The sequence below is a fragment of the Choristoneura fumiferana genome, chromosome 17 (assembly GCF_025370935.1).
Source record: "Choristoneura fumiferana chromosome 17, NRCan_CFum_1, whole genome shotgun sequence".
Classification (NCBI taxonomy): domain Eukaryota; kingdom Metazoa; phylum Arthropoda; class Insecta; order Lepidoptera; family Tortricidae; genus Choristoneura; species Choristoneura fumiferana.
In genome coordinates, this window is record NC_133488.1 from 11,690,956 (window position 1) to 11,710,110 (window position 19,155).

A 19,155-nucleotide genomic window follows, 5' to 3' on the forward strand; every position below is an offset into this window, starting at 1 on the left:
TAGATCGTCCTTGTCAATCTGAACAACATTAGTTCAGCGACTTTTAAAAATAATGGAGTCTATGACTTTTCCTTTTTTCATACAAATTAAATACTGCTATCAAGTCTTTTGAAATGTGCTTATATTCAGAAAGTCACTAATGTCGAAGTCTTAAGGCGAGTAGGCCAGGACCATAAGCTCATGCAGACCATCAACACAGGAAGGATGTCTAACTCGGACATGTTTTCCGTAAATCTACTAACTACTTATTCATTTAATATTATGTAGAGCAACTAAAAATATAATTTTAGAGTTAGTAAAAATTATTCTGGTTTTGAGGGCTACTGTAAAGAGTTCTTACTAGAATCGAGTCTGAGAATTATCTGTTGTTTTATACGTAATGTCCTTTACCTACCCTCCCATTAACCTACTTAAATTAGAACTTAGTATGACGCAAACTATAATACTCGTAATTATAAGACAAAATTATGGAGATAGAACGGTAAATTTCTCAACACAAAGGTTTCTACTACAAAACCTTTTAAAACTTTAGATGCCTTAAGCGGTTTTTCTATACACGACTTGTGCATTAACCAGCAGCGTAGCCATGTCTGTGTAGCCATTATTTGTGGTGTTTAATGAAATAGCTATTTACCTGTGAAATGCTTTATTAAAGCTCTAAAGTTCTTATCTAAACAATCGCTGATATGATGGGATTAGGAAGACTTCTGCCTAATTGCTATTTACTCTTTTTAGGGTTCCATAGTTAAGGAACCCTTATGGTTTCGCCATGTCCATCCGTCCGTCCACGGCTTAGCTAATTATTTTGACCCTGATAGTTTTCTTTTTAAATTCATACATTATGTACCTAATGTACTACATTTACGAATGTTTAAATGGCAGATCTAAGATGCCTACCTACCTACCGACAGCACCATTCGTAGACAAAAATGATAAGTTTTTGCTGTCAATGATATTTTTACGTTTCAAACGGATATGGGAGTATCATTTCCGTTTGTGCCTAAAGACAACGGCACAAAGAGCTATCGATAACTGGAATCGTGTCGCCCCTCTCAAACTCCTGTTAAATAAGTATAGGCAAGGAGAGGCAAGGCTTGAAATCTGTACCTACCAAAGAGACCTGTGTCATAATGTTGGTACCGCTTTAGTATCGGTAATTTTGGTACTAGCACTAGCATATAACCTGCACCTATATATAATGGTATTTTTGGTACCAGTGTCAAGCCCTGTTACAACATGTCGTAAGTCGGCCATCTACCGATTGTGCCCAAGTTGGGACTTTGCATATTCCGCAATAAGTACCTATTCTATATTTTTTCCACCTAGAGACTGCGTTCGTATAAATAGGTAAGCCATTATTCGTGGGTAGTTACACTAAATAAAGTAGCTAACTTTGGCTTGATAACCTAATATTATTTAAGCGTCGTTGGCAATAAACAGACAACTTAGATACACCATTAATGTTACTCTAGTTATTATTGCAAATGCAACTACGACCAACATTAGTAAGTTACGTGCGGGAGTTGTGCAGTTGCACTCAATTTCAGAACTTTCACATGTCACTTGATACCTGAAGTTGGGCAAACTGTAACTGAATATAGTTGTGAACTTCGGTTCAAGTCTATCTGACACAAGTGGGGTGATACGAATTTAAAGTTAGGTATGCACCTAGAGCTACCGTACCGCGGCGATAACATTGTCGTCAGGCAAACCGGGGAGAGAGATACGTAAAAAAATTTAGACCTGCAAGAAAAATGGTCCACGTTGCAATAAATTGCGAGGCCATAAAGCCTACGAGTATGAAGTGGTCAATCAAGCGCCGTAATATGTACACCTAATGCCATTCTGGGGACACATTGCTGCAGACATTCAAAACAGTTCGAAAATGTGTGCCATGTTCTGCCATGTTAGACGTACAGAACCGTATTTCAATACGTAAGTAAATAGTAAAATACCTACACACTAAACACACTTTATTAGGACACGATAAAAATTTCATCGTGCTGCTATTTCGTTTGCGGGAAGTCGTTAATGATCCGCAAAATCGTCTTTATGACGTTTACTTTGATCAGAGCACAGCATCAGGACGACTTTTATGGCGCTATAACTTTGAATTCGACAGCAAATTTGGAATCGGGTCGGGGAACTTTAAATTGTGTGTTTACTTGTTACAGAAGTGTTATGTGTTTTAATATATTTCAGTTGTTTAGTTATACTTAAAAGTGTTGAGAACACTTTCTTAATCATTCGAGGCAGTTACAGCTACATTTTTATTATTATACCTACAGTTATGATTGGTTTTTTGGAGTCTTTTTGTATTTTTTATTTCAACTCCAAATTTTTTATTGAAGTTACTTTTACGGGTATCCCGTGAAACCATATCGAAAATACAAACTGAGACATGGAACTTCAAAAAACGAATCATAATTTGATTGCTTAGTAGCGACATCTCTTGTCTGGGTGAGCGGTTGGTTCCGAAAGAGTGTGACGTCTCTCGATGAGAGCGGAACATAGATGTCGCTAGTGCTGCTGCATAAGTAGCGTAGTAGAAATAAGCAACCTGAGATATGTATGCATAGGAAAAATTCGTGTCTAGATTCCTGTCCAGCGGTGGTGTAGGGGTTATAGCACGCTGGGTTCGATTCCCAGCGCTGGTCCCTTTTTCTGGTTTTTCTGTGCATCCATGTCTCAGTTTGTATTTTCTAAAACTTAAGAAATACGAAGATCTGTTCTTAGGAAACATATCATCAATTTAAGTAACAAGAAAAACTGCATTCATAGATTTAAAAAAAAATACTCAGAACGGGAATCAAACCCGGTTGTTTTGAAAAATAAAATTTACATTATTTCTATTTGGATATCGATACTTGTGTAGGTCATAGCAATAAATGTTACCACTATGAAACATGATATCTAGAATGAATAAATTGCATATTCTTTAATAATGTTAGTTTTATTTTACAAATCGTCCGAGGTCGATTCTCGAGCTGAGTAAAAGTTTCTTTAAATGTTTGAATGCAGTTTTTCTTGTTACTAAAAACGATGACATGGTTCCTAAGAACAGATCTTCATGTCTTATAGTTTTAGACTTTCTCATACTTACTGACCGATCTGAATGTATACCCTGTATATATATTTTTAATACAATAATAGCCACAATCACGCCTGATTGACCAATCACTCAACATCTTCGCTTACCAGTAAGGTAAGCAAAGATATAGGGCTAAGATGAAGCACGCTGCGCTGACACAATAAATTTTAATAATGTGACAGTAATGTATGATTTTCATCCTTACCTTAAATAAATAAAACGTATATGTTAAGTGAATGGATATAAACCCTACTAAGTAACGGAAAATACAATTCCGTCGTAAGTATGTGCAAGTTACGTTTTAAGTAAGTACCTAGACTACGAAACGCTTTCTGCTACGAACGCTACGACGTAGGCGACTAGACCGTGACCTTCGTTGGCGCGACGTTTGAGATAGTATTTTATAACACAGTAGATATCTACTCTAGACAAATTTATACAAAAGTTCAATCAAACATGAAGTGACTTCAACAAGTAAGTAGGTACCTAGACTATATTGACGTATCTTTGACCTCGGCTGTAGGTAGTACCGGCGAATCTCGTGTTTTAGTTTTTATTGTTAACTAGAACAAAGCCTTTGCTGCAGACCATCCATGTGCCGTTCATACCTATATAATAGATATATAGAGTACCTATGATAATGACATTATCATCAACCAGACCTAACCAGACCAATAAATCATGCATCATGTCTGTGTATGAGCCTGACGTAGCACCGTAGCAAACAACCCGTTTCTCACCGGGTTTCCTAAACTTTTTTTACATAACACTAATGATGACAAGTATGGCAAAGGTTATGTCCACCAACGTTGTACCTGAAGACATACTTAACGCCACTCTCCAGGTCCTAAATCATCATCATCAATAAGTATTTAAGAGTTTCCCTCTTTTTGGTGGAATAATTGCCACATAATCACTTTTTCTCACCAGTCATATTACTTTCCGGGTTGCTTAACCAAAATTTTCACCAACACTCAGCTAGAATAAAAAATTAAATCATTATCAAAAAAACTTTATTGTATAAATTTAATACTTACCTACCTACGTGAATAATTTACAAATGCTGTTACTTATAGTAAGTATATCATTGTATTCCATAATAAGCGTGCAAGCGTGTTACTACATATAAAAATGTATCTATATTAATAATTTCGTACCGGTCTACGGTAGACTCGAACGAAATGCACATCAAATTGAAGAGCGTAAAAAATTAGTCAATCCGAGTCGACAACTCGTATTTTTATAATTCTCTTACTTTTACACCGAGGCACAATTAAAAAAAAAGATGCTGTCAATGTGACATAAGACATAGTGACATGTGTCATAAATATAAGGTTATAAATGAACGTGATAGTATATTGTGAATTTAGTTTATTCTATTCTGAAATAATTCTGTATTTTTCGGCGCTGAGAATTTCAGTCTCTTGTGTTAGCTCACAAGATCTATTTATCCATGGAGGAACCCCCAACTGATAAAAGACCGCAATTTGGGAACAGACTTCTTGAAAATGCTGACGAAGTGTTTAAGCACAATGCGTGGTACCGTATTTATCAATTTGCTCAAGCAGTATAACAGATTAAGATGTTCAGGCAAAAGCATTGAAGAGTTAGAAAAGACCAGATATAGAAAAAAACCTCCTGGTGGTACTAGACACTTAAACGGAGATAAAAAAGAACTTGTTTACCTATTCAATGCTTGGTACATAAATTACATTATTCATATTAAATAATGTTTTACCGGATAACTCACGTCTTAAATAGAGTTTAGCTTGACATGTTACATGAGTCTCACAATAGTTTCATGTTCAAAATTACATTATTTATAAGTTGTATTCGTTACTTTCATTGTGAATTGTTGGTATTGTATTCCCCACAATGTATCTTCGAGTCTCTTCTGGCTTCAGTCAGTGTGTATTAAATATTTCAATTTTTTTACTATGGAACTTCATTCTTTCACAAAATCTGCATTCATTGTCAAATTGTACAATGTCCCTCAACCATATGTGAGTATTTCTCAAATAGTTATTAACACTAAGGACGAGATCATAAAGCCTAAACTGCATAAAACATCCAAAAGTTCTTGACATCAAGAAAATGTCACAGTTTTGTGAGGAAAAATCATAATTTTGTAACTACATCGAAACTTTCTATTGGATCCAACAACAAAGATTATCTGACTTTTTGTCACCTTTACCACTATGTTTTGTATATTTTTTAAACACAATATTACTTTTTTTTGTGTTGAAATAGCGTCAAGGTTTTTTTTAAAGTAGACAACTGAAAAATTGAAATGGACAACTTTTTGAGAAATAGTAGTAGGTAGTTTTATTTAAGTAAGTATCTACTACATGTAGATACTTACTTAAATAAAATTTCAATCCATATGTCCATTAGACAATCTATGAAGTGTAGCGCAGAGTACTGGTTCTCATGTATTTAGAGAGCTTGGGGGCTAAAATTCATTAATTCATGTTTCAGGGATAATGTTGAATGGGATCCAGAACAAGAGAAAGCAGCTAAAGAAAAGGTTGAACAGAACTCGCAAGTAATGTTCGCTGAGGGTGTTCTAAAGGATTTGGAGGAAAATGCTGATAAACACTGGGATGCATTTTACAATATTCATCAAAATAGGTATGAATAATTATGACATACAATTTTTTTAATTTTTTTAGTCTTAAACCAAAGGAGGCTTAAGGTAAAATAACAGACAAAACATCTAGGTACGGCTCCATTGCTAAGAACAGGAGTACAGATTAAGTTGTAATCTATTTTAAATAATTATTAAAAGTTAATTTACTACCTATTGAAGTGGTTGAGACACCCAATCTAACTGATAAATCTTGACAAATTTTGGTTTTGTTCACAATCTTCAGGTTCTTTAAGGATCGTCACTGGCTGTTCACCGAGTTTCCAGAGCTAGCACCTGATAATACATCTGCACCGGAGAGAGTTTTCCCTAATGCTGAAAGCCCAAATGCTATGCAAGTGGAACAACATACAGATCGAAACACTGAAACAACCCAGATGCAAAGTAATACAACTAAACGGTACATATTTGAAATAGGATGTGGAGTAGGCAACACAATCTTTCCTATTCTTCAGTACAGCCAAGATCCTAACCTCTTCGTTTACGGTTGTGACTTTTCATCAACAGCTATTGACATCATGAAAGAAAATGAACTATATGACACAAAGAGATGTGAAGTTTTTGTGCTGGACGCTACAGCGACTGAATGGACTGTACCATTTCCTGAAAATTCAATTGATATAATTGTACTGATATTTGTATTATCTGCAATAGAACCTGCAAAGTAAGTATTACAAAATTGTGGGCTTGCTTCAATTATTAGCCAGTGTGCATAAGTCATAAAAAAAACCTGGATTGATTATTACTTAAGTTATAGTACATTGTGTCTTAAGGGCGGATATGTCAAATTTAATTCACCTAGAACAAATCTGGCAAAAAATAAGTAAATCTAACTACATTTTATTCTATCAATGACTGTTAGATTTCAAGCAAACATATTACATAGCTTAGCTAACATAACAGGTAAATAAATTTCTTGTAAATTTTGCTACTAGTAAGCTTGCATCTGTTCTGGATTCTAAAAGCTTAATAGTTAATTGACCTGTATGTCATAGTTAATTGATTGTTATTTTATATCCTGTTTTGAAAAATGACTTTGCCAAGTTTCTTGCGGGGCATTCTTTTTGGCAATGATGGTATTTCCCAAAAAGCTGATAATATCTCAAAATCTTTTTTTTGTGCAACTTACTTCTGATTTACTCCATTTTGGATTTATTTCCTTGAAAATTTATAAAAAAAATATTATATCTATTTCAGGATGCCATCAGTTGTACAGCACATACACAAATATCTTAAACCTGGCGGTTTAGTTGTGTTTCGCGATTACGGCCGATACGATTTAGCGCAGCTCCGCTTCAAGACAGGCCGTTGTATATCCGACAATTTCTATGCTCGAGGCGACAAAACTAAAGTTTATTTCTTCACTCAAGAGGAAATTACAATTATGTTCAAAACCGCTGGCTTTATAGAGGAACAGAACCTGATTGATAGAAGACTGCAAGTCAATAGAGGCAAGATGTTAACCATGTACAGAGTGTGGATTCAAGGGAAATATAGAAAGTCATTATAGCAGTAATATATCATATTTTATTTCTTGGCGCATTTGTCATTTTCTAGAGAAGAAGTCTTATATTTACAATTTTTATCATTATTTTAAATATCTACTTCACAGAGCATTTTCAAACTTGAAATTGTAAGGTTTATCAAAAGAATTGATGATTTTCGACACAATTTTCAGAGGTGGTCCAAACCAAGTCACTTTTTGCTTGTCTATCAACTTAGTAAGGAACACTTCGATTTCCAACTCGGCGATTCTTCTTCCAATGCAAGACCGGACTCCTATCCCGAAAGGTGCGTATACCATTGGATGAGTATTCCCGTGGTACAGAGGGTCTGTCTTTTCAACCAGCCATCTTTCCGGTACGAATTCGGATCCTCGCGGGAAATATTTGTCCATTCTTGACAGATATTCGTTAGGTGCGATGACGTCAATCTGAAAATGAAAATATACAGACTATAATAGGCTAGTGGCTCACAAATCAAAAATTCAAATCTAAGCTGACTCTAGGTTGCCCTATTGTACTCGCAACAAAGATAAGGAATGTTAAAATAATGCGTAGCTCTTTTTCACATCACGATCGCTTTCCTTGAATCCCAAAAATGTTAGGGAAATCTTGGCCCTAATGAAAAATTAAACAATAGGTAATCTATTTTAATGCTATTTTAAAAGTCCGAAACTTATTCATCAACTTATCGACAGTTTAAAGGCGAACAAATAGATAAGTGCTTTACAATTTTGTATCATGTTTTATCTAGGTTTATCTTCATCATTTTTTGTTTAATTGACAAAAGAAAAAAATACATGTTCAATATTTTAAGTTTATCTAACTGACGTACCTACTTAATTTCACAGCTCATTAGATCCACCCGGCACCCGATCAGCACCGCCTCGTCGCGAGCGGTTAGTATTCTTTATATGGATTTGTATACGCTCATTACGCCAACTCCGGAGCTTCACCGGATCGCCTCGCTCGCGAGGTGTCCACGCGCGGACGGCGAGTAGACCACTCGATGATAGCTCACTGTTCGTACGCTTGCTCCACGTACACCGCGCGCGGTCGGCGCGTCACTCCCCACTCTCATTTCATAATAGACTACTCGGATATTCGTGGACCACGCGGCGTCCACCCGTGGACCACCGGTCGACGAGTGGACAGCGAAAGTTGAGGCGGTGCTGGTCGGGTGCCGGGTGGCTCTAATGAGCTGTGACCTTAAGTACGTCAGTTACATAAACAGAAAATATTGAACATGTATTTTTTCTTTTGTAAATTAAAAAAAATATATGAATATATACCTAGATAGATAAACCATGATACAAAATTGTAAAGCACATCTATTTTTTCGACTTTACATTGTCCATAAGTTGATGAATAAGTTTTTGACTTTTGAAATGGCATTAAAATAGATTACCTATTGTTTTATTTTTCACTAGCTGGTGCCCGGGGCTTCTCCCCCGGTGTAGTTTTTTTTAAATCTTCTTTTATAAGAACCTTCTCCTGACAATAGCAAACACAACAAAAAAAGAATTAGCGAAATCAGTCCAGCCGTTCACGCGTGATGCTGTGACCAAGGGAAATAGGGATTCATTTTTATATATTAAGGGCCAAGATTTCCCTAAAATGTTTGGTATTCAAGGAAAACGTGAAAAAGAGCTACGCATTATGTTAATTTAACATTCCTTATCTTTGTTGCGAGTACAATAGGGCAACTAGAGTCAGCTCAGATTTGCAGTTTCTTATATCGCTCTGAGTAGCGACCGGTAAATTGTTTACATCAGTGTTTTTCAAACTGTAGTGTGAGCTGCTACTGCTGCTGCTGCTGTGTGTGTGTGAGTGGTAAAACTGTAGGTCGCGACCCCCCGGAGGGTGTAAGGGGGTCGCAGTATCTTTAAAATACTCTCACCGTTATTGTGTATGATTATTCAATGTTTGTATTACCAACGTAAGATAATACTACTGTAAGTGGAGGTAGGCAGGGGGTCGCCAAATATTTTTCAAACCAATGGGAGTCGCGTCCTGATAAAAATTGAAAAACACTGATTTAGATGCTTACCCCGATTGGGACCCTATATCCATCAACGACGTGTTCCTTGCTAGTGCGTCGAAGGTTCGACGGCACCACGGCCCAAATGCGAAGCGCCTCCTTCATGCAAGCTCGCAGATACCGCCGGGATTCTCCCGTTCTAATCTCTTCACGCAACTTGTCTTGGGCTCCTTGGTTAGTTGCCAAGTGGTAAAGGATGCCGGTTATTGAGAATGCCACCTTAAAGAAAAGAAGTTTAGTTTGTACAGTTAAACAAATTGAATCATGACCCAGGGTGGAACCTTTTAATAATCAATTTCAATATGATTTCCTTGACAAAAGTATGATAATATCTATTTGTTCGACTGTAGGTACCTACTGAGAAATGTCCAATTCAAAAAAACATTAATTCTGGTTTTCTATGCATGGCGATGTAAAACCTTTTTTACGGAATTGGTGTGAAACGTACAGTGTCTATACCAGCCATCAGCATTTCATTTGCCATGAGAATAGCGACCCTCTCGTCTATTGCAATCAGTTTTTCTATTATACTTTTGTCTTCTTCTGGCACATCATGCCCTCTCTCTTTTATTTTGTTCTGAGCCTGATCTATATATATTTTGCTTATACTGAAACAAGTAATTTATCTTTATGAATCTAGTTGAATGATCGCTGAAAGAACAAATGTAAGCACTGATGATCGACGATTATTGTGAGCATTGTGTGTGGCGTTCTAAGACGGAAGCCTTTTAAAATGAGGGCTATCGCTTTTTGTCTTTCTAGATGGCGCCACTGTTGCGTGAGGTTTTTAAGTGTGGCTTTCAAAGTCTTTTATTACGGGCGTGAAAACAAAGTTTAGATTAAAATCATATTTAATACACCTTAAAACCGTACCATAAAAATATCGAGCAACCACAGTGTTGCGTAGTCCCGTTTTGTACGGAAAAAAAGGGAAGACAAAAGTTTCCGAAAGACAAAACTGTCTCAAAACACAAACATTCATTGCCCCGTAACGCATTATTGCCATAATTAATTTCAGGTAATGCAAAATATTCACTAAATTATTCTAATTATAAATAAACCCGCGTAGCTCACACAAAAACTATGAGATTTGACATTTTGGAGACCTCACGCTACACTAGCGCCTCTAGCGGCGAATTCATACGCGATAGCCCCAGATAGCCCTCATTGGACGTCTTCGAGCTGAGGCCGTATTGCCTAACGTTTCTGAATTCTGACGCTCGCGATCGCAGTTAAATAACAGTTTTTGTAACGGCCTCAGATCATGATTATGTGATGGCAAATCTAGTTAAGAGTAGGGGAAGGTAGCCTAAAGCGGGTGGCCCGCCTGAAGCGGGTAAGCGCTTTTACACAGTAGTAACAAACATTAGTGTCAATGTGTGCATGCGTCGCGAGTGACCGAAGGCGCATTAGTTTCAACCAGTTCCACTCGGGCGCCACGGTCGCGTATTGGTTAAGCTATACATGCAACAAAAGATTTTCGGTGGTTTTACTAAAAATCAACAGGATAAATGTCTTCTGATTAGTGAAAAATGTTTATAAGTATTCTGATGTTACTATTACTAAAAAACCGGCATGATTTTGCTTTGATTTTGAAGTTATTATTACTCAAAATTATGGAAGAGGAGGCTTCTACCCATTAGGGATGCACTACAAAAACAATAATCCTACTAACAATTTATATGTAAAATCAACTTTTTTCTGGAAATAAACGAAGCTTATTATTATTATATTACTCAATAGAAAAGTGTGTTCTTGGGTTTGCCAGGTAGGTAGTTAGGTGCTTTGGCAGGTAGGTACCCGCTATACGAAAATCCAGGTTTATTTTTCAGATAGTTAGGTACATACACCCAAGACTCGAGAACAAACATTCATATTTTTCATTTAAACATCTGCCCCGACTGGGAATCAGAACCGGGACCTCAAGCTCGAACAAAGAAAAAGATAAATAAAAAAACCGCAAAAAGAAACTGCCTTTGTATAAAATAGAATTTAAAACTAATAAAATCCTTACCTTCCTTTTTAAAATATTGTTTTCCACCAATAATGTGCGAGGATGTGTTGCGAGGTATGTGTTTTTCATTAACCAATAGAAGCGCTTCATTTACACGTTCTCGCACAGCACATATCTGGTGGAAACAGCTGAGCGGAGCGAGGCGAGTTAAATGAAGCGTTTCTATTGGTTAATGAAAAACATATTCCTCGCAAAACATCCTCGCACATCTCTGGTGGAGACGCTGCTTTGGGCCCCTATTCGGGCAAAGCGATCATAATTTTAAATTTGATCATAATTTCCCTTTTTGTACCCAGCACCTTAGCTTACCTAGCTTACCCGCTTTACCCTCCCCCCCCCCACCTTCCCCTAATTGTTTGTTGTTTCTTAAAGCTAATACTTACTCCCACTGCAGATCGTAAGTATTCATTAGTTTCTTAAAGTTTGGCGTCGCAATATACTTCCAGATTGCGGGGGGCAGCAATTCAGTCTTGAAAGACAAGTCTAGTATATCCTTGGCACATTGCATTAGTTGTCTAGCTGGATGATCCTCCTTCAAATCGTCTTCTAGACAGCCTAGTCTGGCTCCCAAGCCCACCAAAGCCACAGATTCTAAGGACCACTTCGTCATTTCCAGATCAAAATTGTTCTGGAGGTAGTCTCCTTTTCCGCTCAGTTTTGTCAACCTACGGCATCAAAGATGAAATATCAGAGACATTGCCAAATGCGTTCTTGTGTAGGTACGGTCAAGGACTTTAATTCATGAGTCACCATGGAACAATATCACGGTAAACGTCATAGTGACATCGCATTAATTAACAAGAAAAATCGCAATAACTTTTGGTTTGAAAAGGTTCCATGGTGGCTCATGAATTAGCCTATTAGGTATCCTAACCCTGACGTCGCTTTATGTTTTTGAAATAATCATGTATGTAAGGAAGAACATATGTGATTTTCCCACTAACGTCGATAAGCCAAAGGCTAGTAGAAACACAGGCAGGGAAGCTTAAAGTTCCATCTTACAGACTGGCTAAAACCAAAAAAAGTCGTTTCTGGGAAATTGCATACGTTTTATACTAAAATTCTAAAAAATACTACAAACGAAACGGATACAAAATTCAGATCTATTGTCAAGAAGACATTAATATCTAAGGCGTATTATAAAGTTAATGATTATATCATGGACAGGGATATTTGGAAATAATTCCGATCCGCATTAGCGATTCCTTCAAATAGCGAACCTACTGTGTTAAAAATAAAGTTGTGTTAAATACTTGTGATGTGATGTATACATATATCATTTAATAATATTGTAAATCTGTTTAAAAAAAAATATACCTCGTTGAGTTTCTTGCCGGATTCTTCTCAACAGAGGTTTTTCCGAACCGGTGGTAGATTTTTTTACAATAAACAATAAAAAATCCATTTACCTATCTACCATCTCTTCTGCGATTTCTCCAAGAGCAGGAGCGTAGAGTTTCACCAGTTTAGGCTTCAATAGAGCTGGGTTTACTTTGGTTCGAAAATCCCGCCATTTCGGTCCTTGCCTGAAATCGCAAAAAGTGGATTGGGTACACCTTACATATCTCATAGCCGGCCCGATAGTCTCACAGTTCACTAATTTCCTCATCTAGATTTAGCACTAATTGCGCGCTCATCAGCATTTTCTTTAGCGACTTCGACCCTTTTTTTACACTCCACAATTGATAGATATTTTTACAAAATTCACTTGTGCTTTAGTCCGATGGCATCTATTGTGGATGAAAGTGGCACGAGACTGGCAAAGTAGCGTGAAAAAGAAGAGATCTTTAGTCAGCAGTGAGTGGATGTGGGCTGATTTGATTGATTGATCACTTACGCAGATGTCAAGCCGTAGTAACCACCAAAGCGGGCCTTCCTCAACACTCCTCTGTAATACTCGCTTGTGTCAAATCCAGGCCTTAACGGGTTTGTTTCCTCCGCTTTATACACCTGAACGATCCAAATAAGTATTAGAAAGAGCTCTACTGCCATTCATCAGTTCAGCACCACAACTACTCGTCTACTGCTGCTGACTGTCTGTACACATACACACAGAACAGAAGTGGATGAGCATGAGCAGTTATGGTGCTCAAAATGTTCAGGCCCCTCTTCCCCATTGGGCACGTGCCCAGAGCCCCGCGATGGATTGGGGCCCCCTAGTCCCTACTCCATTAACAATAGATATGATAACCGATATATAGGTAGCCAGCCAAATAAAAAAAAACCGGCCAAGAGCGTGTACCTTTCCCTAATCCGCCAATGCGTGGACAGACAGACAGATGGACAGACATGGTGAAACTATAAGGGTTCCTAGTTAACTACGGAACCCTGATAGTGCTTTATTGTGGTCATAGGGACCAATGTGTCCAGGGCCTCTAATAGACCCTGAAAATACACACCACAACTGCCAAGGTAATAGGTAGAGAGTGTGTAGAACTAAGTAACAATAAAGTAGTATAAAACTCGTAAGTGTATACATCATAAGTATAGTTCGGCTCACGTAAAAAGAGCGCTGGGTGACAGTGGAGGGGATGTGTTTGCGCAGGGGTACCGTCGCGCACGAAAAGGTAAAGGTCAAGGTCGACCGCCGAACCAATAGCGCGACGGCACAGCCAAGCCCTCCCTCGCTCCTCACCCGCGCCTCACGTCTTTCCACTCGTTTGGTCGCTTAATTGCTCACTGCGCAGGTATATCGCCAGCGCTCTTTTTACGTGAGCCGAACTATAGGTACATATAAATATTGGACGTTATGGCTGTAGGTATGGATATTTATGCCGTCGATATATAGTATGTAAATAAATACCTGTTCGAAGTGTTCTGGCTCGTACAAAATCAACAGAGTGGATCTCGGCAAACCTTCTACTCTCACTATTGGACCAAATTTCTTGTGAAACACAAATACCATATCAAAAAAGTTTCCTGCTGGATTTACCGTACCTGAAAATTTCATAATTTTGGCTGTACCTACATGCAAACAAAATTATGAGTGGGTAGGTACAGGCAGTGGCGCAGCGTGGGTATCAGCATTGGAACTAGTTTCTCGATGAGGGCTACGGTATAGATGTCGCTAGCGTCACTGCTTAAGTGGCTAAATAAGAAACAAACAAGCTGAGATATGAGGTGCATAGGGAAAATTCGTGTCTGTACCGTTGACCAGCAGTGGTGTAGCGGTATAGCACGCGGTGCGGAATACCGAGGACCTGGGTTCGATTCCCAGTGCTGGTCTTATTTTTCTGGTTTTTCTGTGCATCTTTATTTCAGATTGTATTTTCAATTTAGGTTTTACGGAATGACCGTAAAAGTAAAAATTTGGAATTGAAATATAAAATACAAAAGTATTCCAAAAAAACAATCTTAATTTGATTGCTTATAACGATATCTCTTGTCCGGGTGAGCGGTTAGTTCCAATGGAATGCCGAAAGTTTCTCGATGAGGGCTACGGTATAGATGTCGCTAGCGTCACTGCTTAAGTGGCTAAATAAGAAACAAACAAGCTGAGATATGTGGTGCATAGGGGAAATTCATGCCTGTACCGTTGACCAGCAGTGGTGTAGCGGTATAGCACGCAGTACGGAATACCGAGGACCTGGGTTCGATTCCCAGTGCTGGTCTTATTTTTCTGGTTTTTATGTGCATCTATATTTCAGTTTGTATTTTCAATCTAAAAAAAAGGTTTTAAGTATTGTAACTCAATCCGAAATATTCTATTCCCGATAATTTCAATGTGCCCCTCGTTTCGGGTATTCGAGTATTCGGCTAACACCAAGCTAACACCTTAGTGAGTTAGTTCTGTTTCTGCAGCAGTTTCTGTCACTGTGTTACAGCTTTACCTACTGTAAAATACATACATCCATACATAATTCATTCAGTAAATATATTTTGATAAAAATGTGGAAAGATAGGTGTTTACGTGTGTGTGTATGTAGACCTACGAACAGTAGTTTATTCATTCGTGGATGTATAAATACCAATTTATTGAATCAGGCGTTACTTTGCGGAGGTCCATAACAATGAACTAAAAGAATTTCCTTGCTCACCCGCGACCTTACGATAGCTAAGCTTATGCAAAATATGCGTGTTCATGCAGTCCCTCCACCTCCACACTCTAAGAACACACACAAATCACACAAACCCATCTATCACCACCACCACACTACACTGACGCGTTTCGAACTCAACCAGAGCTCATCTCCAGAGTGACACAACCGTACACCATGTTACCAGTTATAATTCGTCTCGATGTTTTAGAATGCATGGAGATAATTAGATACAACAGTATCAGTATGTGGTCTAATTTAGTTTCATCTCCCTTTCTACGGCTTGGATTTAATTTCAGCAATGGTAGTTAATAAAACATGCCTTGACAGTAAATAAATAAAAATCAAGGTAGTTTTGAAGGACGGTTAAAAAAAATAGTTAATAATTTGTGGGTAGTTTTGTTTTGTTTCATAAAACATATGTGGGTACTTGGGGAGTTACAGTGAGGGCCTGGACACATGTCGCCGGTACGGTGCCGTCTACGGTGTCACGGCGCGGCGCCGTCAAAACTACCAAGCGTGTACGTACCAAGCGTTTGACGGCGCCGCGCCGTGACACCGTAGACGGCACCGTACCGGCGACATGTGTCCAGGCCCTAACAAATTAAAACGGTGTTGTGGTTCGTTAGGCTAACAACTGGTAGCATGGTGTACGGTTGTGTCACTTTGAAGATTGAGCTCTGGTTGAGTTCGAAACGCGTCAGTGTAGTGTGGTGGTGGTGGGTGATAGATGGGTTTGTGTGATTTGTGTGTGTTCTTACAGTGTGGAGGTGGAGGAACTGCCTGAACACGCATATTTTGCATAAGCTTAGCTATCGTAAGGTCGCGGGTGAGCAAGGAAATTCTTTTAGTTCATTGTATACATACCAATCCATGGCATGAAGTGATGTGCGGCCCCTATGATTGGAAGAGTTGAGGGGCCCGGTATTTCTTTGAACGGCTTAGTTGGTTCAGAACTCGATGAAATCGCACGAACGTTTTGGTGCCTAACAATTTAGAAAAAAAATACACCATGTTAATGCTTATGTGTGTTGTTTAAAAATATAATTGGTACTTAACAGAGCTAAAAAGATTAGTGTTTACACCGATTTGCGTTTATAAATTGCAAATCAAACTGCTTTTATGATATGGAAACATAGATACATACTTATACATACGTACCTGCGTATACTTTGTAGCAGTATTGGTCTTGTATTTATCACTTTTAACTTCATTGTAGTAAGTAGATAGTTGTTTTTGTACTATTAAAGAAAATATATGAAGATGTTTATCAACAAAACGTTCGGCCAGACGTGGGAATCCCGACGTGTGGTGGTGTCTAGCATCAAATTAGAGCCGAGCCGAGGAACAAATTTGACCTTGAGCGCAGTGTGCGAATGTGATAGCAATAAAGTCGAGATTATTGAGATAATTGTTGTGAAGTAGAATAAGGAAAGTTTAGTGCTATAGTTACAGAAAATCTTAAATTACTTAATGAAAAGTGAGTAGGTATTAAGTTCAAATAAATTGATGGTTTAATTTTCAAACTTGCACCCTATTTGAGTTTGGCATTAGGCACATTTTAGATTTATAATTATTGTCGCAGGCGTTTAACTGGTCCACGACTACCTCCGAAATATAAAAAAAGCATTATCTTTTTTAGTACATTCTAATTGCTTTGAATTGAAACACTAAAGATATGGTTAAACGAAGGGATAAAGATTATAACCGAAAAAACTTAGTGTCATGAGGTCGTGACGCCTACGCGAAAAGTCATAGCAATATTAACGATTTGATCGATTTTATCAATACAATGAGGGCTATCATGTTTTTTGTCTCACTAGATGGCGCACTGTTGCGTGAGGTTTTTAAGTATGGCTTTCAAAGTCTGTTTTTGCGGGCGTGAAAACAAAGTTTAGATAAAAATCATATTTAATACACCTTAAAACCGTACTATAAAAATATCGAGCATGCCACAGTGTTGCATAGTTAGTCCCCGTTTTGTTCGGAAAAAAGGGAGGACAAAGGTTTCTGAAAGAAAAAACTGTCTCAAAACACAGACATTCATTGCCCCGGAACGCATATTTGCCATAATTAATTTCAGATATTGCAAAATATTCACAAAATTATTCTAATTATAAATAAACCCGCGTAGCTCACCCAAAAACTATGAGATTTGACATTTCGGAGACCTCACGCTACACTAGCGCCTCTAGTGGCGAATTCATACGCGATAGCCCTCATTTCTTAGACTGGTAATATATATATAATAATGTTCTTCTGTGCCTGCGTGCCTTTTGCTTTATTTCAAAAAGCTTACTCTACACGTACCACGTACCTACTCTGTAAAAGATTTTCTTCTGTCTGAAAACCCCGAATCAATACACGTTCAATTTAAGAAAAGTTATGGGTTATAAATTAAAAATTAAACCTATGTAGTAAAACTTAAGACTCAATTTGATAAAACAAAATGTCACACGACAAAAACGCAGCAACACCTCACCGACTGTGTTGTCAAGCTACACTATATAGGTTTGATATAGGTAGATATTTGTCGATTTTGTCGTGAACGTGAACGCAGCTTGCAAAGAGTATATAATCACTACGTTTTAAGAGTCGGAACTCTCATACAAAAACAATACCACGATTGTAGTATGAATTCAGTGTCTTTTTGGTGCCAATATCAAGAAACGAACTGCACAGACTAAACAGGGCCGAAAAACATTGACAAGTAGTGTTGTTAGGAACAGTCGATATTATCGATATTGTAACAGCATAGTGTTGTGCTTTTTTATCGATATATTGTCAAAAAACGGCACGTAGTGGTGCGCTTTTTATTAATTAAATGATCGAATTAAAGAAAAAAAAAGTTGTTTTTCTTAATAATAATTTATTTTCATGTCATGGATCTGTTTTTCTTTACATAGGTAAATACAGTTTCACGTTACACAAGTATTGTATTGTAGTATTGTATTGTCCGTTTTGCACTGCACAGCACTTGTGGAAGGCTGTGCATGTAAATATTCCACACTGGGCAACTCCAAAGCTGAACCTGAAACAAAGTTAAATTTAGCCAGTAGCTTACACTAACTAATGCAAGATAAAATAAAATTGGTACGCACAATCCAATTTTTGTCATATTGCAGGTCAATGACCTATGTTTACCTAGACAACTTTCTTACAATTTCTTGCCTTATTGTCAAATATGTCTTTACTTGTCAAATGAATGAAATGAAATGTAAGGTGATCTTGGAGTTAGTTGACAATACATAATTTTGTATACCTCTGATAAACAATCTACTTGCCATGCCAAATGTAATGAAATTAATTCTGTAGTTTTTACCCGATTCTGGTGAAGCCCAAAAGGAGGATTATATTTTGACCTGTATGTATGCATATCCATTTCTATCTCCTCTAACTACTAAGCAGCTCAACCTATTTTTAACCCCTAACGCAAAAAGAGGAGTGTTATTACATGAAGTGTACCATAAACACAGACAATACAGAAAAAATGGTCAAGTGCGAGTTGGACTCGTACATGAAAAGTTCCGTAAACAGTTCAATAAAAGTTTTTCTGAAAATTCTTCTAATATAAGTATTTTTTTTTGCTGACTGTACTATATGCCCCTGGTTACCAAAGTACTCGTCAAGACGACAAACGAGTCCAAACTCGATGCAGTTGTGTTGTTTATCACAGTGTTCCTATGGTCACCCGCTAGCTTTATCATCAGATCAACTCTAAAATTCTAAATTATGCTATAAGGTTTTTTTTTTTTTTATGGTATAGGGGGCAAACGAGCAGGCGGATCGCCTGATGGTAAGCGATTACCGTCGCCCATGGACA

The 19,155-nt window shown here is 37.7% G+C and overlaps 2 protein-coding genes across 5 annotated transcripts; one reads left to right on the forward strand and one right to left on the reverse strand.

Moving 5' to 3' along the window:
• The first annotated feature begins 4,388 nt into the window (after positions 1–4,388).
• Positions 4,389–7,271, forward strand: Mettl2 (methyltransferase-like protein). 3 transcript variants are annotated; one of them, XM_074100181.1, is made up of 4 exons: positions 4,389–4,790; positions 5,570–5,722; positions 5,965–6,402; positions 6,936–7,271. In XM_074100181.1, the coding sequence occupies exons 1-4, from the start codon at positions 4,600–4,602 to the stop codon at positions 7,246–7,248; spliced, it is 1,095 nt and encodes a 364-aa protein (XP_073956282.1). In that variant the 5' UTR covers positions 4,389–4,599; the 3' UTR covers positions 7,249–7,271. The 3 variants fall into 3 exon arrangements, with proteins under 3 accessions (XP_073956282.1, XP_073956284.1, XP_073956283.1); XM_074100183.1 differs by having other exon boundaries at positions 4,395–4,630; XM_074100182.1 differs by lacking the exon at positions 4,389–4,790 and adding an exon at positions 4,861–5,094.
• Positions 7,255–16,805, reverse strand: LOC141437009 (cytochrome P450 CYP12A2-like). 2 transcript variants are annotated; one of them, XM_074100178.1, is made up of 9 exons: positions 16,494–16,805; positions 16,200–16,318; positions 14,099–14,232; positions 13,133–13,245; positions 12,705–12,821; positions 11,679–11,960; positions 9,730–9,889; positions 9,291–9,500; positions 7,255–7,671 (listed from the first exon to the last, which is right to left on the reverse strand). In XM_074100178.1, exons 1-9 carry the CDS (start codon positions 16,544–16,546, stop codon positions 7,345–7,347), a joined length of 1,515 nt encoding a protein of 504 aa, XP_073956279.1. In that variant the 5' UTR covers positions 16,547–16,805; the 3' UTR covers positions 7,255–7,344. The 2 variants fall into 2 exon arrangements, with proteins under 2 accessions (XP_073956279.1, XP_073956280.1); XM_074100179.1 differs by lacking the exon at positions 16,200–16,318 and having other exon boundaries at positions 16,494–16,804.
• Positions 16,806–19,155: the final 2,350 nt, after the last annotated feature.